Raw genomic sequence first — 25,320 nt, 5'->3', positions numbered from 1 at the left:
GGTAGGCTTAAATGCATTTTAATTCCGTAGTTTAGGTCATTTGATGTATATGAAAAAATTATATTAAATTAAAAAAAATGTTAATATGTAGAATAAAAAATGCGATTTCCCCTCGACATTATACATAAATTGCTTCAAGGGGTGTGACAATATACTTGAATACCCATGGGATTTTGAGTTTTTGTGCATGATCTGATTGCATGTGCTGATTGGTGGGTATTCTGGAAATTGTGAATACAGGAATTATATATATATCTTTACTACTCCAATGAGAGGTCTATTATCCTTTTCCCTGGCACATGAACTTGTTAACTTACGCATCCAATTTGCGTATCGTTCAGAGTTGGGATATTTCTATCATCAACTAGCTATATGTGCAACTCAAAATTGCTTTATTTGGTCCTATACGATGTGGGCCTCACAAAAAATGGTCGCCCATTTTTTGTTATTATTTGATATTTTTTTATTTTAATTTTATAGAGTAGCATTTTGTTCTTTACATCCTTTTGAATTTCGTGATTTCAGTTATTTTTTTCGTTGGAGTTCACACGTCTTGTCGGAAAAATGTATATTCATCTCACATGACCTTTAAAAATTGAGGCCACGGTATATATTCGCTCATTTTTTGTTGGTATTTTTGTCTATTAACTTTCTAGAATAGCATTTTGATCCTATATTCTTTTAGTTTTCACGTTTTAAGTCCTTTATTTTTATGTTGGAGTTTATCTTTTTTGTGAGTGGAGGTGAACTCAGCGAAGAAAATGACTGGAATCACAGAAACTAACAAAAATACAGAATCAATATGCTATTCTACAAAGATAAAAGAATGAAAACGTCAAATAACCCGAAATGCATCTAAACTTTTTGTTTATAGTACCAAATTTTTAACATAGCTGCTATCGTTTTACTGGATTTTAAAAATGACTCCATATTCTGTTAAGAATGGAAAATGAAGGTAAAAAGGCAATACATATCTAATTGCCATTTACTTTAACAGCAGACCAGCACGTGAAACTCACGCGCCACCAGCTAGAATTTGTGTTAGTCAAATATTCAATATTTCAGCAATCAAATAAAAATCTTATAATTGTTATATGATGGTTTTATTGCTGAAATATTCTGTATCAGTCAAATTCTGTTTGAATTGATAAATTTAAATTTATACATGGATTTTAAATACTTAGTAACAAATTAATCTTTTAATTTTGGATATATAATTATAGATTGAAAGGATTTTAAATCTCTCATTCTGAAATTTGAACTATATTTTTAGTCATCATGAATGAATTTTAAATTTTTTTAATAACATAGAATCAATTGAAACATTTTATCTAATTTCTTTCGCTCTAAATACAAATTTATCAATCCAAATATAAGCACAAGATTTAGCAACATTGCTTTAAGTGAGTTCATACATTTCGTTTCAAAAGTTACCTGATAAACATAGGTTGAAACCTTAACGAAATGAATTCAAGTATAAAACGAGGGAGTTTTTAGAAAGGCGTTTCATTTTTAAAATATAATTTTAGTATTTTTAGAGGGGTCTAAGTAATAATATATGTTAATGTGATTAATTTGAGCAATAAATATAATATTTAATCACATAAATTTCATTTTGAATTATAACATAATTAAATGGGTCAAATATATAATTAGGTGTGAATTCGAACATTTTAGTATATATATATAATTAGCAGTAGCAAGAAACTAAACAAGATTAATAAAAAACATGATTTCTTTCCCTTACAACATCCTCTTCTTCCTCCTCCTCTTGTCTGCATCTAACTCTAATTTTATATTTTCAGTTGGGGCATACGACTGTGTGGTAACCCTAATCAACGGTTCCACAAACCAAGTCCTGACCGCACACTGCCAAGCAAATGGCACTGATGTCGGGACAACCACGCTTGACCCTGCCGGTACTGCTTCGTTTTTAACCCCAGTGGCCGGCGATCAGAGGACCGTTGCGACATGTGATATGACACTGGGGAATTTGCACGGACGTTTCGATGTGTTCGATTCAAACGAGGATCGGAGTAGGTGCGCTGTGAGAGCGTTGTCATGGCGTATAGATGAAAGCGGGTTGTATGTGTTTGCTAATCAGCAGTGGTACCAACGATATCACTGGTGACGTCATCATCATCACCATACTTGTGTACCTTGTCATCTCATTCATAGCTTGAATAAGGGTACTTTGTGTTTTCAATTTCAATGTAATAAATTTCCTTCTATATATATCAATTATATTAAAAATTAAATTTATAACCACGTATTTAGTATGACAAATATTTTCTGCACTTTGTAAAATTGTATAATTCTTTGATTTCACATATGTTGATGAGGATGATTCAGTAAAGACAAAATATACCCTTAAATAAGGGTATAATCGTCACCTGTATGGCGAAAGTCATTAATATGGTCAAGGAGTATCAATTACATGCGATCCGGGGCATGATCCAAGCACAATCTCTATTAATAAGCGGATACCAAATATATCATGAGAGACTTTATAAATTTAACGGGTAACATTTATTAATTATGATGATTTATATATACATTATTACACTTTTATTTAATTTGGGGGTTGGAGTGTCTTCGTCGGAGACCCACCCGACTAGCCTAAACTTCTTTGTGTTCTCAGACTTATTGATCTGTTCAAGAAAGTGTCAGAGGTTGTGAGGCAAGCCCATAACTAAATTTCTGAGACGGATCACAATTTTAAGTCAAAAGTTGAATAAGATTAAAGGAAACATCCATGAAATTTGGCTTAATAAAGGGATGCATCATATGGGCGCAGGCCCTTTCCCGCTCCTCCAAGTTTCCAACTTTCTTTTTCTATAATTACTCCTTCGAATTTATTTCAAGAAAAAATTATTACATATCCATTTCCCAACTTACCAAACATAGAATTTTGACTCCCTCCATAATCACCCGATCCCAATTAACAATTTTGGTAGGAAAATAATAACTCCCCATAATATCTCATTTCCAATCCTGTATATGGGAAATATATATATATATATATATATATAGGAACTAATAAATTTAAATAATTCAAATCGAGTCAAATATCTATACATGAATCATAATATTTTATCACTCTCCTCATAATCTCCATACTATAAAAACGGAAAACCATAACCACATTCATAAGAGACAGGAAACAAAATCCCGACACCAAAAAAGAGAGAAAAAATGGCCTCAAAATTCTTGTTTTCATCTTTGTTCTTGGCTTTAACCCTTTATTTCTCCAGTGCATGGGCTGCCCAACTCCAAGGCAGCGGGAAGCTGCCGGTGATTCACATAACCAACGTTTTGGGTCGCAACAACTTGCCTGACATCAGCCTTCGTATCAAAGCGGGCGGGAAGTTGAAGGGCTCGGCGGAGCTGAGCCCCTGGCGGGAGTATCAGATCAGCGTGGACGTAGACGACGTGTATTACGCGACCGCCGTATACGGCGTGAAAATCGCGTCGTTTCATGCGTACGAGACGGGTAGGGATAAAGGGCATGCAGACGTATATTGGAGGGCGAATAAATGGGGGTTTGCCGTCAGTTATGACAATACGAAGTGGGAGATGGTGGCCCTCTGGAAATCGGACTGATGGTTTTCTGTATTTTTTAAGTGATTCCTTTATAATTATATGATAAAGTTGAATTCTTAATAATAAATATATAAATTATTAATGTTAAATATTTATGATTAATCAATAATTTCTGTTAAAGGAAATTATGTAAGATACTGTTATACATAATATTCAATTTGCAATTTGCAAGAATATCCAATTTTCGTGAATGAAGCATTGTTTGATTGGTAAAGTTGAGACTGTGCAATCAAAAGGATCACTAGTATAATATGAATTTTTTTAGACTATTTTATATGCTTCTACAATTATGAAAATTGTCTCTGAAATTTTTATTAATTTCTTATTGTTATTCTTTTTTTCAAGTCTGACAGAGATTTTTACGCGGCGAACCACGCTACGGTCAAAGGATATATCCACATCCTTAGAGGAACATATTACAGATCCCACAGGCGTCCTCCATTGAGGCTCATAAGCGTAAGATAGTAAGTTGTTTAACCTATAGTATTAATTGAATTTAATTATTTTATTTTAATTATTTCTTTAAATAATTTTTTAATATGAGGCACAACTCAAATGCTCCGTTAGGGATACCATAAAAGTAAAAAACCATAAAAAAACCAACCAAATTTCTAAAGGAGTTGGAGCCAATTGGTTCAGAGAACCTGAAAAAGACGAGCGGCCTCTAAATAAAATAGGAGAATAAAAAAACACAAACCTGAGCATAGTTGGACTGCAAAGAAACACAAACAGTTGGGAGTAGAATGGAATGATGACATGTAGGAGAAAGAGTATACCCAATAAAGTGAGAACGGGCATAAAATTCTTGAAGCAATTGATCTATAGAGGAGGTCTTCAGAGTAGAGGACCCCCATCTATTATTCATTGGGACACCCTCTCCTCTTCTTCCTCCTCTTGATGAGACCTCTTTTTCTCTTCCTAGGAGGGGATTCAGATACCTTGTCCTCCCCAAAGGAAAACCTAGGCGTCCCCTCGTCCTCGTTTTCCCTTGCCTCCTCGTTGGAATCCTTATTCTCAAACATCAAGCAGCAATTGTCGCCTGTATTAGGCTCTTCCTATGGCCCCTGGAAAATCGAGGTAAGACAGGGCTTGTCTTCCTTGAAGTGACCTCAGAGGTATCATCGTCCAAGAAGATCTCCCTGAAAAAACATACAGACTAACTAGAAGAAAATATGGAGGAAGATGAACCTTGGAAAAACAAGAAGGATTAATTAGGAATACTTACTCGAGATGAAAATGTAAAACCATTCTGCTTCAAAAAGGAGTTTTTGAAAGAGGAACACAAAGGAAGATTACACTTAGTCAAGATAATGGTGGGAGTTAAACCCAAGACCCACTTTATAAATTTAACCGGTAACATTTGTTAATTATGATGACTTTTTCTCAGAATATATATATATTATTACATTTTTATCTAATTTGGGCGTCGGAATGTCTTTGTCGGAAACCCACCCAACTAATCTAACTTCTTTGTGTTATTACGATTATTGATCTGTTCAAGGAAGTGTCAGAGGTTGTGAGGCGAGCCCATAACTAAATTTCTGAGACAGATCACAATTTTAAGTCAAAAGTTGAATAAGATTAAAAGAAACATCCATGAATTTTGGCTTAATAAAGGGATGATCATATGGGCGCAGGCCCTTTCCCGCTCCTCCAAGTTTCCAACTTTCTTTTTCTATAATTACTCCTTCGAATTTATTTCAAGAAAAAGTCATTACATATCCATTTCCAACTTACCAAACATAGAATTTTGACTCCCTCCATAATCATCCAATCCCAATTATCAATTTTGGTAGGAAAAAAATAACTCCCCAAATATCTCATTTCCAATCCTATATAAGGGAAATATATATAGGAACTAATAAATTTAAATAATTCAAATCTAGTCAACTATCTATACATGAATCATAATATTTATCACTCTCCTCATAATCTCCTTACTATAAGAACGGAAAACCATAACCACATTCATAAGAGACAGGAAACGAAATCCCGACACCAAAAAAGAGAGAAAAAATGACCTCAAAATTCTTGTTTTTATCTTTCTTCATGGCTTTAACCCTTTATTTCTCCAGTGCATGGGCTGCCCGACTCCAGGGCAGCGGGAAACTGCCGGTGATTCACATAACCAACGCTTTGGGTCGCAACAACTTGCCTGACATCAGCCTTCGTATCAAAGCGGGCGGGAAGTTGAAGGGCTCGGCGGAGCTGAGCCCCTGGCGGGAGTATCAGATCAGCGTGGACGTAGACGACGTGTATTACGCGAGCGCGGTATACGGTCTGAAATTCGCGTCGTTTCATGCGTACGAGACGGGTAGGGATAAAGGGCATGCAGACGTATATTGGAGGGCGAATAAATGGGGGTTTGCCGTCAGTTATAACAATACGAAGTGGGAGATGGTGGCCCTCTGGGAATCGGAGTGATGGTTTTCTGTATTTTTCTTTTATTATTTTCTGCCACAGATTAGTTGATATTTGCTTGATTTGGTGTCCACGAGAAATTTACATTTGATGTGGATTTTGTGATGGGGTTGTTGGAATTGATATGATTTTGTGTTGTGATTTATATAAGTGCTTTTTTTAGTGATTCCTTTATAATTATATGATAAAGTTGAATTCTTAATGATAAATATATAAATTATTAATGTTAAATATTTATGATTAATCAATAATTTCTGTTAAAGGAAATTATGAAAGATACTGTTATACATAATATTCAATTTGCAATCTGCAAGAATATCGAATTTTCGTCAATGAAGCATAGTTTGATTGGTAAAGTGGAGGCTGTGCAATCAAAAGGATCACTAGTATAATATGAATTTTTTTTAGACTATTTTATATGCCTCTACAATTATGAAAATTGCCGCTATGAAATTTTTATTAATTTCTTATTGTTTTTAATATTTAATCTTTTTTTCAAGTCCGACAGAGATTTTTACGCGGCGACCCATGCTACGGTCAAAGGATATATCCGCATCCTTAGAGGAACATATTACAGATCCCACAGGCGTCCTCCATTGGGGCCCATAAGCGTTAATTTAATTATTTCTTTAAATAATTTTTTAATATAAGGCACAACTCAGATGCTCCGTTAGGGACCATAAAAGCGAAAAACCATAAAAGAAACCAACCAAATTTCTAAAGGAGTTGGAGCCAATTTTTTCAGAGAAACCTGAAAAAGACGAGCGACCTCTAAATAAAAAAGGAGAATAAGAAAACGCAAACCTGAGCATAGCTGGACTGCAAAGAAACACAAACAGTTGAGAGGAGAATGGAATGATGACTTGTAGGAGAGAGTATACCCAATAAAGTGAGAAGGGACATGAAATTCTTGAAGCAATTAATCTATGGAGGAGATCTTCAGAGTAGAGGACCCCCGTCTATTAGTGACTGAGGCACCCTCTCCTCTTCTTCCTCCTCTTGATGAGACCTCTTTTTCTCTTCTTAGGAGGAGATCTAGATATCTTGTCCTCCTCAGAGGAAAACCTAGGCGTCCCCTCAACCTCGTTGTCCCCTGCCTCCTCGTTGGAATCCTTATTTCTCAAACATCAAGCAGCAATCGTCGCCTGTCTTAGGCTCTTCCTATGGCCCCTGGCAAATCGAGGTAAGACAGGGCTTGTCTTCCCTGAAGTGACCTCAGAGGTATCATCACCCAAGAAGATCTCCCTGAGAAAACGTATAGACTAACTAGAAGAAAACATGGAGGAAGATGAATCTTGAAAAAACAAGAGGGATTAGGAATACTTACTCGAGATGAAAATGTAAAACCCTTCTGCTTCAAAAAGGAGTTTTTGAAAGAGGAATGATGGGTGTCGAATACACTAAAAATAATTCCTACGAACACTTTTGTAGATGTGTGAGTAGGGTCGAATCCATAGAGATTGATTTTAAATTAATTTCTTCAAACATAAAAATAATTAGGGGGAGTTTTGATTGTGAAGAAGAATAAAACTAAAAAAAAAACTAATAAAATTAGAAGAGATAAATATAAGAGAAGAGTATTCCAGTTAAAAACTGGATCATGCTTAATTCCACGGTTGATCATAGATGCAAAAATAACAATTATTCATAATTGATAAATTGGTTATGGCCATTAGTACGACCTAACGACCTCACCTTTCATTACCTTGTGGATAGTCAACGGTCAAGGAACGTCCGTTGACTAAATCCCTAATCAGTAAACAACCTTGGGAACGTTTTCAAGATTTAATTTATCAACAACATTAAAAATTAGAAAGGCCCAATTCTAACCAATAAATTCCTACGAGGATTTATTTAAATTAGATTGTGCATTCCCCACAACATAATCGAAAACTTCTACATAATCAATTATGTTATGTTACCACTAGTTATTGAACTAAACAAACAATTACGGATTTGCAAGTTCAATTGGCTAGGCAAATATTCTTGACAATGAATCAGATTATTTGTAATAAAAGCACAGAAAACAACACAAATACCAATATGAATGAAAGTAGAAAGCATAAATTAGATCTCACAACTCGTTGGATTTAAGCATTCACCAAGTCTTTAACCGGAATAAGAGAACTAGCTAGGAATGCTAATGGAAGAACGCATGAAAAGCAAAATAAGAAAATATTATAAAAACATAGAGAAAATAGAAGAGTTCCAAAGTTGTCTCTTAAAGTGAATTACATCACATATTTATAATAGCTAGATACCTAGTTCTACTAGGATTAGAAGTAGATTCCTAGTTGAACTAAAAGACTTATAGAGATAAAATTATAATCCTAGTTAAACTCTTCCTTCGTATGAGGTAGTCCAAGTAGCTCCAAACTCTTGCCAAAAATTGAGTTTGAGTCTTGTTTGAATTTCCATTTTTTCATTTCTTTTGTCCTAATGCTGCAAAATAATATTTAATTAGAAGCATTTGGTCACAAAATAGGCTAAAATATTATATGAAATAAGCACAAAATGCGATCCTATCAAGGAACACAAAGGAAGATTACACTTAGCCAAGATAATGTTGGTAGTTAAACCCAAGACCCACTTGTCGCCACACAAGAGTGGGCAGTTACCAGGCATGTGCATGGATGGTTACTGGGTGCACGGAGGGTGGTTACCAAAACGTTGCATGTCCTTGAAATGATTGTAGTTATCAAATTGAGTCGACAAAAAAATGAGATACGCTTTCCTAAGTTGCAGAGGGCGGCAAAAGGAAACGAGCGACAAAACATTGAAGAAGGATCCCCTCTTCTTGCGCTACAAGGGCTCCTACTCTAAGGAGTTAGGGGCATCCTTCCTCCTTAGAATAGGGGGACTGAATGATGTGTGGTCCAAAAGCACTTGGCCTAAAAGAGGTCACGAAACCCAAGCAAAGTCCATCAGCCCATGATGAAGATGACCCACTGGAGGATTATCAGAATCAACCCAAGAGGAAGCCCAGTAAAAGGCTTGCCAAACCACAGGCCTGCCCTCCAAGCCCAACTCATGAGAATGGAGGCGTCCCCAAGACTTAGGACTCCTTGACCTAAAAGGACTCCCTGCAGAATAGGAGTACTCACATAAAAAGAGTCTTCCCCCAAGCAAAGATATACTGATTTTCCTCAAATAACCCTTCATTCCTCTGTACTATCACTATCTCATCAACCCAAAGATGGAGGCTAACCGTGATTCACTTCAAGAACGTCATCCCTGCAGCGGGACTGCCTTATATCAGAATCGGCATCAGCATCAGCATCAGTACTCGTGTGATCAAAGCCCGAGCAATTAATAAGGGCAGCATCGTACTGAAGTCGGGTGATGCTAGTCAGGTGAAAACTGATGTAGATGCGGTGTATCATGCAAAAGCTAGCTTCGGTCTCAAGTTTACGGAGTTTCCTGCATACTTCCGGCCCGAGATAGGGGCCATGCAGCTATATACTGGAGGGCAGATAATGGAGGATTTGATTCCAGTTTTGATAATAAGTCAAATTGGAACAGAGGGGCTACTTGGAAAGATGCAGACTTGTACTTTATATATTTTTATGATTATTAATAATGAGAATTAGTTCAGTTGTAAAGCTGATACCCTATGGTCTCTAAGATCATGGATTTGATTTTTATTTTTTGCGTGAAATATTATTTTTATTGTAATAGTATGTAATGGTGGGATGTTGTTTCTACTAAAAAGTAGGTAATACTAATGTAAAAAAAAATAATAATGAATTAAGTGTAACAATTTTATGTTACAAGGGAGAATAATGATTTTTATTGAAGTTTTAAAGTTGCTGCTTTAAATTTTGAGGGAATCTTACACCAAAAGAATATCATTTTTCGTCATGATTAATTAGAGTTAAATGTAATTTTTGTTCTATTTTTTTTAAATATTTGACATATTAGTCTTTTATCTTTTTAGAGTAGCAAATAGGTCCTATATTTTTTTAGTTTTTCATGATTTTGATTCTTCAGTAGTCGTCAAAGTTTACAAATATTGTTAAAAAAAAGCGCGTGCGGCAATTTGGAGCTTTTGTTTTCATCGAGCAATTTAATGGGCCAAAGTGAAAAATTAAAAGTTACACGACTTATTTATTACCTTAGAAATATTAACAAATTCTCCGTCAAAAATGCAAAAAATATAGAACCAAAAATTTAAAACCCAAGTCGTTAGTATTTTTCATACATTTTCTGTTATTGGATAGAAATCGCACGTAGGACTAACATTGAGAAATTCACGACTTTTAAAATACAACATAAAAAAAAATATAATAAATAGAACTAAATCATAATTAAAAAGCGTAACATATGAGGGTTCAAGTTTATTACAACCTAGCCAAGAATTCCAACCTAATTGCCAATTGTGGATTAATTTCACCAATTTCAAAATATTTTCTGGAAGCTCTAATTTATCCTCAATTTTATTTTTATTTTGGGTGTGTTTTGAAAATTTAACAAAATAATAATCACAATTAAAATCTAAAATTTCTAATTGAAAAAGAAAAATATAAAAGTATTTTTTTACGGTGACCATTTTACCTTGCTGAGGATAATTTTGATATTTCATAATATTCTTATAAATTAATGGCATTCCTAGTAATTTCAAGATCAAAATTATAAAAATAAGTAAAATATTACATAATTCTATCACTATATATTCTAACTATTATCATTTATTAATTGGGTGAATAGCAATTTACCCACTTGTGATGTTGAAAATGAGCACATTATCTCCCTATGAAAAAAATATAGCAATTTACTCTCTTATACTTTTTAAAATGAAGCAATTTACCTCCTTATACTTTTTAAAGTCAAGCAATTCCCTGTATAAGGAGGTAAATTGCTTTATTTTAAAAAGTATAGGGGATAAATTGCTATATTTTTTTTCATAAGGGGGTAATGTGCTCATTTTCAATATCACATAGGGATAAATTGCTATTCACCTTTTATTTAATCAATGCAAAAAAAAAAAAAAAGTAATAAGACTTGCAATTTTCTAGACTCTAACAATTTTAAAGCGAATCGACAATACTATTAAGACTTGTTAATTATTTATTTTTTTAAAGTTGTTATAATCGTTTACGACTTTTATTTTTTTTTTCTTTAAATTATTTATTGTTCACAAATTTAATTAGTTAATTAATAATTATAAATTTAAATATTTAACTCATTATACCACTTAAGAAGCCGGCGGGCAGATGGATAACGTAATTCTTATATACGTGATGTATATTAAATACAATAAGATTTGAAATAAAATGGAAGAGTATGAAGTCGGCAATGGGCCAAAGACCCCACAGGCAATGCGAATATTACTGCAAAATCCAACCTTGTACACTTTGTAATTTTGTCTGAACAAAGATGTTACTGCCTGTAAATATTACAGTGGGCCCCTAACATGAGAGGCACGCACGACGGGCTATTAGCTCAATGGCGGAGTGTTGTGCCCGTTGCGTTGTTGATGGCGTTGCGCTGTATGGATAGTTCAACGTGCTCAAAAGTCTTCAAATCCAAATACAGGCCGAACTTTGAATTATCTTATATGTACAACATGAGTGCAGGAACAAGAACCACAAAAGATGAATGGCCTTATCTTGATGCAAAGTCAAGCCATGACAACCTTGAATAGCAACAAAAGAGAAAGATTGACAACATATATTGCCACTATCCAGCTCTCTAGATTGTTGGATTGAGATTCTCAGAACAAGAGACACAAGACAAACACCTAGTACTAGACAACATATGGTCTGCAGAAAGTCTAATCCCACTCAGGCTCACCCCTCACAACCTCTACACTTCTCATGCATGCATGCTGTAATATGAAGAGGGCTCTTGTTACTTTAGATGTTTCAATATAAATACGGTCTCTTTTCCATGAAAGGTTTTCCAATAACTTTTGTCGTGGTTGTGGAATCTTTGATTTGCAGTAGCCACCGGCATCCACCATCCGACATGATTCCGTAGCCAAATTATCAACTCCTAAAAGTAGAGTATTACTTGGTTTCATACAGAGTTTTTCATAAAGCAAAGCACAGATAACATAGAAAAGAATATATGTACACTCAGAGATTCATGCTTCACTGCTGGGACGTTCCTTTTCTTGTTTCAGTAAGTGATAAGCCAAGTGTACATCAATGGCTTTATCTGTTTCATATTCCACTATGGTCTATAAAGCACTAAAAGTCGGGCTTTCATCAGCTCAAACATATGTAGCCTCTTTCTGTCTGCACAGATTGTAAAACAGCAACCATCGATCATGTGCTGACTATGCTAACACTGAACTAAAGTAGCAAAAAGCATGAAGGAAAAAGGAGAAAAACAATGCTAGAATACACCTGCCGACTAAGCACAACAGTGTTGTAAGCTCTGTTAAATGCAGACAACATATCAATGGACCTCGTCTTGCATGGGAATACAACTCAAGCCAGGGATCCTAAGTTTTCACGTATGTCAAGAGTCAGAAACAAGTTTGTCCCTAGAAACGACCACGGCCAACTATTTTAGACCTTCGGAGGTCGGAGGAAACAATAAAGAAAATTATGTACTCAAAATAGCAGTAGCTGTAGCTCATATCTTTGTGCTTACAAAGTATTGCAGAAAATGAAAACATACAATACACAGCATGTAATGAAAGGTAAAGGAACCAAATTTCAGGCATCTTAAAAACAAACTTGAACAAGATAATCACTCTCATAATATACAAACTTGAACAAACTTCAATTACAAGCCAAAATCCTAACCAATGGGAACTCTTCAACCAGCGGACATACAACAGAAAACTCAACTAAAACATCGACTGATTCATGACATCTAAAGTTTGGATCATTCCTTCTTGCTAAATCCTCAGAAACAAAGACCAAAAAGTATGATCGAACTGCAAAATCCGAACCATTTCTAATGCAAATTTCCTAGTCTGATGCCTCCAAGCAAGTTTAAGTCAAAATTCCCTAGTGGATTTTGATCAAAGAAAAACCAATTGGCTTCACTAACAATCTACTCCATTACAACAAGCCATAAACCAGTTCATAGAAAACAAAACAAAATCCTAAAACCTAATCTAACTATACTAAAACTTCAACAAAAAAAAGGAAAAAAAAATTGCTGCAACGCTGTAAGGAACTAACTCACCACTATCCTACCCTATATCCACATGCCTCGTTGACCGTGATTCCTCCTCCCTCTCCTAGCTGCTTCTGCTTTCTCATCTCAACCACCTTCCTATGAGAATTTGAGTGCAAGATGCTCGAGAATGTTGGGCTACTTGCGGGCCGATACTCCGGCAGCAGACGACCTGACTTATACCGCACCCCACAAGCATTACAGAGCGTTTTCGGTCCCATTGGGCCTGCCCGCCACTGTGGGGTCTTGTCAGCTTGGCAATGCAAGCACCTCCTCCCCATACTAGCACCATTAGTCCTCATCGTTGATAATGGTGGCAACAAGAACGACGACTCTTGTTTCTTAATATTTACTTGGTCCAGCCACACGCAATGCTGGCTGGGCAATTCACCGAAACCTGCCCTTCTCTTTCTCCTCCGTCTCTTGCTCCGAGCTCGAACGGGGAACTTTGCAGGGACTTTGAGACTGCCACAGCAGCTTGCAATGGCAATTCCATTGCCATTACTACTTGAGTTGCTATTGCTGCTGCAGCTGCTGCTGTTCTCAAGCACGGAGACAGGGCTCTGGTGGCTCAAAACAAGTTCCGGATTGTCGGCCAAAATGCCGAAGCAAGTCTCCACCGCCGGGAACGCATCCTTGTTGGATAACCATTCCAGTTCTTCCTCAACGAACTCCTGAAACATATAGCCAAGACTCAGTCAGTACACGCAAAAACTCATGAGTCCCACACAGCGAGTCAACTAAGTTCAGAAAAATCTTCAACTAGGGATGCCCACAAACAAAGATTACAACTTTATGACACCCAAACCATCAAATGAAGTTTCTCAGACATGACTCGGTCAGGACTCGAACAGTACAATAAAGCAAATTATTACTTGACTCACCAATAATTAGCCACTCAGCAGAGCTCAAAACGGAAAAATGCTTAATCAAATAAGGGCAGGCTAAACTAATCCATTCACATGACATACTCAGTCGTTCATCATTTTATATGAAGTGTATATCAATCATATATTTATTATATAATTAATTTAAATTTAACAAAATTCAAATTAAAATTTCCCCCAAAAATTCCACTTCCTTGAAAGAAAAAGAAAATAAATAATACCCTCTTTTAAGAACATTGTTATCTCCAATTTTTCAAAATTGGGTGACACTAAATAGTTTTCCAATAAAATAATGTCAATGGGGTACCATGTTATGATGTTGTCTAGTGCAAGGGCATAATAAGGTCAAAATGTTCCAAGTGGGCCTTTGCAACTTGACACCAAAATATTTCACGAGGGCAAATTTGCCTTTTTCCATGGAAAATAGTATAGCCACCCCAATTTGATTTGATTTGGTTTCGCATATGCCCAAGAATATAGGTAAGGACTTTAAAATTAATATTTACAGCTCAAAGGCGTCCAATAAATTCCCCTTCCCAAGAACACCCCTATTGTTTCTCCACCACACCAAGTTCTCTAAGGGGTAACTTCGTCAACCCATAATATTCCGCTAATCACAGTTGGGAAAGTGTCATTTCCCTGAAGAAAAAACAAGAGGGGACAAGCCGGCAACTTTGACTCGGACCGTTCCCATGCAGAGTCAATTATGCACCGACTCAACCCCAACTCGCCCGAGTCAACCCGGTTCAGAGGACAGAGTAGGGCTAAAACCCGTCCGAGTCAGGGCCGGTTTCAAGTTTTACACACAACACAGAGCATGAAACTTACAGGAAATGAACCGGTACGATTCTCGTCGCTAAACGTCGTCGTCTCCAAGGAAGAAGAAGAAGAAGAGGAAGCGTAACAGCCTTTGAGAATGGTTTTGGTTACTTGGTCGTCCTCTCCTTCTCCGTCGAGAGTGAAGTTGAGAAGTTCATCGTCCACCACGAAACACGCAGCCGTCGCGTCCAAAATCTCCATTTCTGAAACGGGTTTTTCCTCTTCGCTTCCGAGTAGAGAGAGAGAGAGAGAGAAGAGAGAAAATGTTACAGGTCCAGAGAGAGAGAGAGAGAGGAAAGTCCTGTTTCCTCAGTTGGTCTTATTAGAGAGAGGGTGATGGATGTAATTATGAAGAGGAATTGAAATGAAGAAGGCAGAGATTTTTATTGTTCATATGTTTTGGATGGATGTGAATTTTTTGAGTGTTTTTGTATGAATTTGGTTGCTGCTCTCACTCACCTGTTATAATAGCCTGTTGCTGTTCTTGTGTTTCATCTCATCTCATGCTTCCCCTCTTCCTCATTATTTAATACTACTGATGGTCCATTATTAGGTTTTACTTTTCTTCCTTACTATTTTCAAATTCCAGACTGCTAATGTTGTAGTGTAGCCTCTTGGATTCATTCTCATTGCACGTCCCCACTGTATTTGGATTGATGAATTTAAAAATAAAAAAATATTAAGTTATTATTAATAAAAAATTTTAATTTAAATCGAATTCGATTCAATTTAAATTAATTATATAATAAATATAATATATTTATTGAGTAATTCGTTTGCAGTTAAAGGAAAGTAATCAATCACAAGATAAGTATATTCCACTTGCTCTGTGATTCATTTGGTCGAATCTAACCTGATTTGAGTAAAAAAGATTCCATTGTTAACATATTTTTTTAATTTATTAGGACACTTTCGTATTAAAAAAATTAAATTTGTCAGCTCCCATTTTCGACTATATTTTGTGGCTAGCAAAACCTAAATTAGTCGACGAAGTTGAGGCACTATGACCAAAAGATCATAGGTTGAAATTCCACCAATGTGTAGATATTAATTAATCTACTTCAATAGTAGTTAATCGTCTACTGTAATAGTAGTTATTAGTTAGTTTATACACATGATTGGCATATATTAATTGTTGATAATCAAAATTCATAATGTAATAATAATCTATTCACTTCAAAAAAAGGAAAAAGAAATCGATTATATTTTGTTGAATATTAATAGATTTCAAATTATTCGGACACGGAAACATTTGAATTCTTTTGTCCAAATGCTTACCTGGAATGCAGATCATTTCATATAAATGCAACCATTAATATTGAATTTATGAATTTTAACACTTGTCCTAATATTAAGTGGATTTAAAATCTCAGGTGCAGATTCAATAAGAAATGCTCTAACAATGGTATTGTAATTATTTCGGTAAGTTCAATAAATATGTTACTATCGATTTAAAATTACTAAAATTTAATGTTCTTCTTTTTTTTTTTTTTTGAAAGCCTAAAATTAATATTCTTGAAATTTGAATTTTGAGATGAACATTTATGTTTGAGAGAGCATACTTTTGGGAAAGAATTTGTCGTAAAATATTCGATAAAATAAGTATAATTTTAATGCTTACGCGTAATGTTTTATTCTATATTCTCAAAATTGATACCGTAATTATTCAAAACAGTATAATTCTATTTTCAAGAATATTCTTTATATTTTCATTTAATACAAGTAAAACAAAACGTATTTTCTTAAGAATTAAAGGAAATATAGACCGAATTTGTCAACTCAATTATCAAATTTTGCAACTAAATACATTTTCGAGGTACTTTGATCATTAGACGTACTTTCTGTAACAAACTAATACATTGTCATAATTTTGTTACATAGAATCGCAAAGGCGATCATTTTCGAATTGACTAGTAACAACATAATGAACTAAATCAAGCCCGTAAAATACGAGAAGAAAAATAAATTTTTAATCATGGGTGAGGTTTAACATAATTGAACTGAAATTTTATTACCATGAGATCATAGATTTGAACCCCACCAATGCGTGGATGATGCAATGTTTATTTTAATAGTATTTGTTGATTAATTATAAATAATTGATATTGATAACTCGTGCATTGCTTTTTAATGATTGAAATTCATGATGTAACTGTAATCGATTTTTTTTTTAAAAAAAGAAATTAATTTTGGTGATTTAGAGGATAGATGAGAAATACAAATTTAGAGAGTTAAGATATTTGAAGCACAATTCAAATTTCTTAGAAACGTAGGGAAATTTTGCAAGAAAGTTAGAAAAATTTTGGTATTAGTAGTTGTCAAGTAGGAGGGAAAGGTACCACCTTGAATTTGAGTGATAGTACACCAAACTTTATGCTGAGATTGACTTGTACCTAAATTTCTTGATTTTTTTAGTTTTCATATCTTTAATACTTTCATGGAAATATGTATATATATATGTATGCTTTTATATATGAAAATTCTATATAGAAATCATGTAAACTAAATAATCATATAATACTAGGAATTTTTTTTAATATAATCATATAATAGTAGGAAAATGTTTTTTAAAAATTTAATTAACTAATGTTTGTATTTATGCTTTATTTTAGTTTTATTAAATAGAAACAAGATTTATGAGCTAAGGGGTTTGGGTGAATTTATAAACATGATATTTTTTTTTATAAACATGTTACAATTACATTATCATTATCAATATCAATTATTAATAATAATCAATGTACGTGAATTATCAATATTATATATATATAATTGGTCAAAATTACTATACAGTAGACCAATAATTACTATTAAAACAGAGTATTACTCATATAGTAGTGTGACTTGATCACATGGCTTTTTAGTTATTGGGCATCAACTTCGCCAGCTAAAATAAGCATTATTAGTAATAAACATAAGACGTCGTAGAGTATTTAGTATTTTTTTATAAAAAAAAATGATATTATAAAATCTAAGAATAAGAGTAAAAGTTTCCAATTTATTTTCAAAGTTTTGAAAATTAGTTCAATTTTCTTCAATTTAATTACAAATAATCGTTACGATACTATTATATCATTTTTTTTTATTGTGTCGATAATATTCTTAAGGTGATTTTATTTTTATTTCTTTAATTTTAAAATATGATATATCGCTCTATATATTTATTCTTATTTAGAGTATATTTAAAAATATAAAAATATATTTATTATATACACACAGAAAACGACGTGTTGCAATGGATAATAAATTATTAAAGAAAATCCGCATAAAAATTGTATCATATGCCTTTGATTGAGGCACCAAACACGCCCTACTGTTCGACTTTTTATTTATTTATGCAAATTATATGGGCCCTACCACGTTTCAATTTGATCACGTTACTAGTTGAGAGCCTGCAACCACTCTTCAAAAGAAGCACGTGCTGCTCACGTGGAAGAGGAGGAAAAGTCGTGCTTTTTATTAATTTATTAAAGCGCATATATATATATAATAAAAAGTGAAAATTGTATGGCAATATTCCTGTGATCTCTCTATACATGTGAGACACGTAAGCCAGCCAATGGGATTCTTGATGATAATTATTGTCGGACGTCGTCGTCTTGATTTTATTCATCAATTTTTTTTGGTTAATTGGGACCATATATATTTTCCTAATTTTAATATTTCATAGATTTCTTGAGAGTTTGTCATTTTCATGTATCAATCAATTAAGCGTTCATTTTTTAGAAGGTAATGGCTAATTAAGTTCCAAATGGCAAGTCTTCATGGATCCCAACTCAAACTAATATAATTATGATAATATAATTTTATTTAAGTCAAATTATGTTCACATCGTTTGATGCTGATTGCATCGTTGACGTCCCTCTATCGAAATATGCAAAATAATTAGGTCATATAGGAGTTGTAAAATTTCTTTACTATCACCAACATTTACTTATAGCAAGAGAAATTATTTAAATTCAAATTATATTTTCTTCTATTTTATCTATATTCATTTGGGATAAAGACAAATTTTATCTATATACAAAGACAATCCCGTAAAACTCCAATCAAATTAAACAATGCCCAAGCAAAAAAATTTAAATGTCGTATGTGGGAACGAGGTCATATATCCATCGCAGACCCTTTGTCTAGGGGCTGATGATTATGGCATGTCTACATTATTAATGAAAATGAGATTATATACCTGTCCCAAACCGTCTTCATCGGAGCTTATGATTTTGGCACACATAGTCGTCAATTGCAAATAAAAAAAAAAAAAGTATTACTAGCTTAAACTCCAAAGCTTATTTTTCCTAACGAGACTTTTATTCAAAAAAATAAAATCATAAAATTATTAATCAAAATAAATAATACCTTATACAGTGGGAATGGGAGTGGGAGATCGATTGCATTCTAGTCAAGATCAATAGGGTTGAGCTATTTGGAAGAAAATATATTATTGTAATAAAGATATGTATAATTAAATAATGTTGATAGGGGTGAATGGTTGTGAGATTACTATATTTTATGTGGTCTTGTTTTGGAGGAGAAGATATGAAGTCAAATGAGGTTAGAGGTGACAAAATAAAAAGGATATTACAAGGCACGATGTCGCAATGAGAAGATGGTGTCCCACTCTTTTGATTTTTGTTTCATAAAAATCAAGATTTGTTGGAAGCATTAATCTCCCACTTCTATTAGCATTTGTGCCCCCAAATCACCTGAGATTGCAAGGATATTTTTATTTATAGTGATGATTGTCTGCTCCAATAATATCATAATGATCGAAATTTTTTTAAATAAAATTTAAACTTAAAGAAAGACTAGTTAACATGCAAGACAAGGGGTCGCATTTCGTTATTTAAGCTAATAAAATGATTTATTGAACATGAGTAGAGAAACATTTAAAAATAACATAAGATATGATGTAATAATTATAGTTGGGTGATAAATATTGAAATATCAAAGGAAACAAGTGTGTGGAGTGCAAAAATTGTGCAAGTGATAAACCAACAAGGCTAGAGTAGCTGGAGTGGTTAATGGGGGTTCATCTCCTTTATTCTGAGCCTTAAGAGAAATAGTTGAGGAGGTATCATATAATTTGGATGTAATTATTAAAAAAAAGAGAGAAAGAAAGAAATTACACTCCCAAAATGGGGAAATGAACCCCAAAAAAAGGTATGATTTTTTTTTGAAAAATTATCTTATAGTAATTATTTATCTATTTTAATAATAAATATTTATTAATTGTAAAGTGTTATAGAAGATATTACTCGTCGATGAGTTCAGGTCTTTAGATTACTCGTACTATGTAATAAGATTTATACAAACGGAGTTAATTACATAACATGTTCTGAAAATTAGTAAATTTACTCATCATATCTTTCCTTTTCTTTTACCAAATTATGAGAACCTTCTCTTTGAATATCCGTTTTGAAGGAGACAAAATCATGCTGTACATGATGCGTATACGATTTATATTTTTTGAAGTAGAATACAAATACTTGTCAAACTTTAAATATTTACCGCAGAGTTGTATGTAAAAGTTATAAATTAGGAGGGAAGAATCTTAGAATTTCTAAAAGAGGAAGGATATAGTCAACAATTACATTGATTCATAAATGAGTTCATCGTAATTAGCCTCATTTATTCTGGAAAATATATACATTGTATATAAAATATCAATTCATAAAGTATTTAAAAATTAAAATCTAGCATTTAAACTGGATATACATAAAAATTATTCATCGGCACATAGATGGGATCGACTTATTTCAGTCAATAGCAGTTCAACGAGACGTTTCTAAAGCCGTTTGGCTCCCAGACCAGGACTCATAACATCGACATCTGCCCAAGATGCATTTATCTCCAGCAGATTCACCTAAACACCAGCCTCCGAGCGTTTGCTTGCCTTTATTTTGCTGTGGCAGTTCTTTGCGGCCAAGAATGGGATAGTTTGGGGGAAATGGTGAGGCAAAGGCCATAATGCTCTTGATCAGTTCGTCAAAGTTGCTGGAATTCAGCGAGTTGGGTTACTGTCTGGAGTTGAGATAGCCACGGTGCAAGCTGTTGCTGATAGTGGTTTGACCGAGTTGATGTGAATTGCATAGGACGGTTGGGAAGCAAACAGGAAGTCGATGCTGGCATGTCGGACACGTACATTAGCAGAGTCCTGGGAACGTTGTCTGCACCCAAGATATAAAACTCAACGAACTTGCGGCTCAAAATAGCTGCCGGAGAACCTGCAAGCAAGAAAAGACATCTTCAATTCAATAATGTCTCGTCTTGTGTACTGGGAGCCGGGAGGCTCTGAATACAGCATGGTACAAATTTGCTGTATTGGCTGGTATTATTCCACATCAGTCATGGTGTATGGAATATTAATATTGGACAATACAAAAACAATATATTATACAATACTTAAAAAATTCCAAAAAGATTAGTAAAATTACAAAAAGAAAAAATAATAATAAGTATAACAATTTACTACATAATATTAGAAAGAGAAACTTTACCATATCAAACATTAATAAGTGAATCATACAAGCTTAAAAAATTAATTCCTGAAAATAACATATAATCACACAAAATACTACTATATAATTGTTTATAGTTTAAGATTATCAAAATGAGCCATGTTATTTAGTTCTTGAAATATACATTTCTATACTGGGACATGCTAAAAGTTAATATTGAGTTGTAAAGTTAGTTACCATCATAGCCATGGACTACTCGAGTTCAATTTTTTCTCATGTATGTAGGCGATAATATCATTATATCAATGATAATTCGGATACTATCAGGGACACCAAATGGTTTCGGTATAATATATGGAATCGGATGGTTTTCTCGGATCGGTGCTAGCCAATCCTGTTATGTATCGGTTGATATCATGGGAAATTGGCTGATACATTGAACCATGGAATACACATGTGGTTACTGCTCCAAAATTTTTCCATTTATAATCAAACAAGAGACAAAACTCCCTACTTGGGTTTGTCAGTTAACAAATATTGAAGATCCCAGCACGCAAGTTTGATGTCATAGTCAATATGAAACATCTGATCCGGTCTCAGGAGATTCCCCAAGTTTACACGACTTCGATATTTTCTCATTTTGCAATCAAATTATCTAATTAAAACTTCTTCAATGTGAATAAAAGTTAATCTCCTTGTCTATCTTTGGCTACCTTTTACACAACGATAATGCATGTTCATTAAGGGGAACCTGGGATTCAAAACAAAGAAAAGTAAAAGGTAGTGTAGCACTGACCTCTGAACAACCGATATGCATCAGGGAGCTATCTCTTTTCAGTGTTATAAAAAATCTCGCTGTTTTCTGCCATGGAGAATGGAGAATCAACAATTATTCATTTCAATATCCTTGATCTGCAAAAAGAATGTCCAAGAAACTATATGAAGATTTATCCTACTAAAGGTACCACTTTTGTTGCTCTGACGTGATGTGTTTAGCAGAACTTAAATTATGAAACATACTCTCTCCAGTCAATCTAGATTGTGTGGTTCACAAAATTAAGATTCCTAGGAAGATCCCGAAAACAAGAAAACCTCATGTCACGAAATTAAATCAAATTACTCATGATAGGGGTTAACAAGTATTCGGATGGGAGTGGACATATAACATATCTATATCTGAGAATTACACCATACAATCACACAAGCATCCACTGCATGCATACCATAAGAATTTATAAAGCTATATGATATAGATTAAAAGATCGATAATCAGAAGCAGAGAGATTGAAGAATCAAATGCCAGAAACACCAATCACTTACAACTATGCCAAAATAACTTTCTATAAACAATTGAAAGAAAAATTAACAACATGGCTAGGATTATATACAACCAACCAACATCAGGACCTATTCAACAAAAGACAATATAACACAACCATAAGAATTAAGAAAGTAAGACAACTACAGACAAACATCATGTTTTACTCATATCGGCGATACTGAAATACGAACAAGAACCATCTAAACTAACTATCAAATAACTAGCAGCTGCGAGGTTCATAAACCTATAAAAATCACCCAAATTATGCAAGCACAGCGAACCAAGCATGTGGAGAAAATTAGAGATGCCGCTACAGAATTTGTTCTTGAATTTATTCGCATATGCAGCTTGTCCGTACCCAGAAACAAGTAGCACGTATACAAGAGATTCTCACCACCAGCAAAATTTTAGATACGGAGTCGTTATGGAATTTGAGCAATTTCAATAATATGTTACAAAGATATGATGAACAGAAGAACTAATGTCAGCAAGTCTAGGGAGTATTGAATTGAATTAAGAACACTCAATCCCTCTCTGCATTCTAGTATAATCATGCACAAACACAGACCAAGAATGCGTACAATTAATCCTTCAATCAGCAAAAACATTTCAGAACAAATTATAATGCAATTCAGGGATAGCTCATCAGACTTTATGAATTTGGTTATTAAAGACAAGAAACAGTAAATCCCCAAGAACCCAAATCAACAAGGTCATAAATAATCATGGAAGAAAAAATTACCATCTTGAGTAACAAGCGGATAATCAGAAACCGAAAGACTGATGAACATTCCGCGCACTCCGTAAAAGCGGTCGAGTTGGAGGAGGTAGTGAATTCTGGGGTGGTAGACGGAGTGGAGAAAGCGTATCCGAAATCCTTGCCGGATCCGAAATATAAGGTAGGCTATGGAGGGAGGGGGAGGAGACAGTGGGTTGGCGGTACTTGGTGTCTTCGTCATTTCGACGATTGTGAAAGAGGACGCAGCGAGAGGGTGGTGGCGAAGGAGGAGGAGGGCGGCGAGAATGGTGGCTGCTATGATATACAGGGAGTTGGCGGCGGTGGAGGGCAGTAAGTGGCCTTCGTTCGTTCCCCCAGTTTTGCTTGCTTTGATTTTGCCTTTCAATTTCGCCAAGCAATTTTCTTTTTTATTTTTTTCACTAGTGATAATTTATTTTAAACCATACCATTTAGTAATACTTTGTCCTATATTTTATTTTATTTTATATTATATTATTGAATTAAACAGAAAAAGTAATAAAATAAATAATGAATCAAAAAATAAATTACACATTAAATATGTATGAATAAATATTTATTGAGAAAATTAATCAGATGCTATTTTATGAAAGAAATAAATATATTCCATGACCCTTTAGTTTATACATATTCTAGCAATTGATATAATTATACAAATATATTTTTAATAAACAGTATAGATATATAAATTTTGGGAAAAATATAATTTTAGAGAAATGAAAAATTATAAAATAATAAGGCTTATATATTTCAAGAGAAAGTTTATTATTATTATTATTTTTTGAAATAGAAAAGTCTAGGATTCATCAAAATCACAATTGTTTCTTTTTAATCACTTTCCAATATCATATTACCCACAAAGAGTAATTCTAAGTAATTGTGCCATTTGTAATTTCAATATTTATTTTATATCTTTTAAATATTTTCTTATCATACAAATCTTAAATAATAAAAATCATTTACATTTAAAAAAATTCTACACAATTATTAAAAGGCTATTTACTTTTATGTGTCAGATAAATGGTAGATAAGGTCCGATTATATTAAATTAGGGGTGGTAATCAAGTGAGTAGGGGAAGACTCTGAACCTATCCCGCCAACTCCAGGAAGAACTCGGGACCTGTATGACCTTATTAACTTTTATGCCCCGCTACAAAATCAATCGGAACAGATCCGACGATTCAACTTCTCTTTATAAAAAAATAAAAATTCAACATATCAATAATAAAATTGTTTAATCACTTAACTCAAATATTCAAGTAAAACAAAAAAAGTTATCAAGTATAAATAAAATTGTTTATAGCAAACCAACAAATCATATCAGTTTTAAAACCCAAAACAAATTATATTAATTACATATGAGTAACAACTTAATTATCTTCTTCCTAGATCAAATATATATAAATTAAAACTTTTTGTTCAATATTTATCTAATTAAATAAAATATGGGATATTATTGAATTATAGTTGCACCCTAACCTTGAAAATTATTATATTTATTTATTTTGTTAAAAAACTCAGTTAGAAACCACAATTGGCTTCAAAAGTAAATCCATTAAATTTGTCGGAATATATATATAAATCTTACGAGATGGCTAGACAGAGCTATGGAGGACAAAACCCAAAATCCCCAAGAACAGCCATCGACAAACATCACAGAAATCAGCGAATCATGGCCCCGGCGAGCATGGGCCCACCTCGAGTCTGTACGCCGAGCCTCGCCCCTTATCCAGTGCATCACGAACTTCGTCTCCATGGATCTCGTCGCCAATGTTCTGCTCGCCGCCGGCGCCTCCCCGGCGATGATACACTCAATTCAAGAAATCCCTGACTTCGCGCCCAAGACCCACGCCCTGTACGTAAACGTCGGAACACTCACCCCCGACTGGCTACCACGCATGAAGACGGCTGGCCACGGGG

The 25,320-nt window shown here is 34.0% G+C and overlaps 2 protein-coding genes and 1 long non-coding RNA gene across 3 annotated transcripts in view; 1 reads left to right on the top strand and 2 right to left on the bottom strand.

Annotated features, from left to right (window-relative positions):
• On the bottom strand, nucleotides 12,711-15,383 carry LOC105171843 (GATA transcription factor 1). Its single transcript, XM_011093086.2, has 2 exons — nucleotides 14,874-15,383; nucleotides 12,711-13,832 (listed from the first exon to the last, which is right to left on the bottom strand). The coding sequence occupies exons 1-2, from the start codon at nucleotides 15,063-15,065 to the stop codon at nucleotides 13,170-13,172; spliced, it is 855 nt and encodes a 284-aa protein (XP_011091388.1). The 5' UTR covers nucleotides 15,066-15,383; the 3' UTR covers nucleotides 12,711-13,169.
• LOC105171842 lies at nucleotides 20,777-23,813 on the bottom strand. The gene is made up of 3 exons (XR_848609.2): nucleotides 23,386-23,813; nucleotides 22,119-22,234; nucleotides 20,777-21,088 (listed from the first exon to the last, which is right to left on the bottom strand). It is a non-coding gene; the product is annotated as an uncharacterized LOC105171842 (long non-coding RNA).
• The window catches only part of LOC105172037 (hydroxyethylthiazole kinase), a gene marked incomplete at its 3' end in the record, with an annotated part of 1,753 nt that continues 1,414 nt past the window's right edge, over nucleotides 24,982-25,320 (top strand). The window contains 1 exon segment of the mRNA XM_020697234.1: nucleotides 24,982-25,314. Coding sequence (XP_020552893.1) covers nucleotides 25,008-25,314 — 307 coding nt within the window.

This window comes from Sesamum indicum, linkage group LG10, assembly GCF_000512975.1.
Source record: "Sesamum indicum cultivar Zhongzhi No. 13 linkage group LG10, S_indicum_v1.0, whole genome shotgun sequence".
Lineage (NCBI taxonomy): Eukaryota > Viridiplantae > Streptophyta > Magnoliopsida > Lamiales > Pedaliaceae > Sesamum > Sesamum indicum.
The sequence above is the reverse complement of the archived record's forward strand: the minus strand, read 5'-3'. Positions and strand labels throughout refer to the sequence as shown.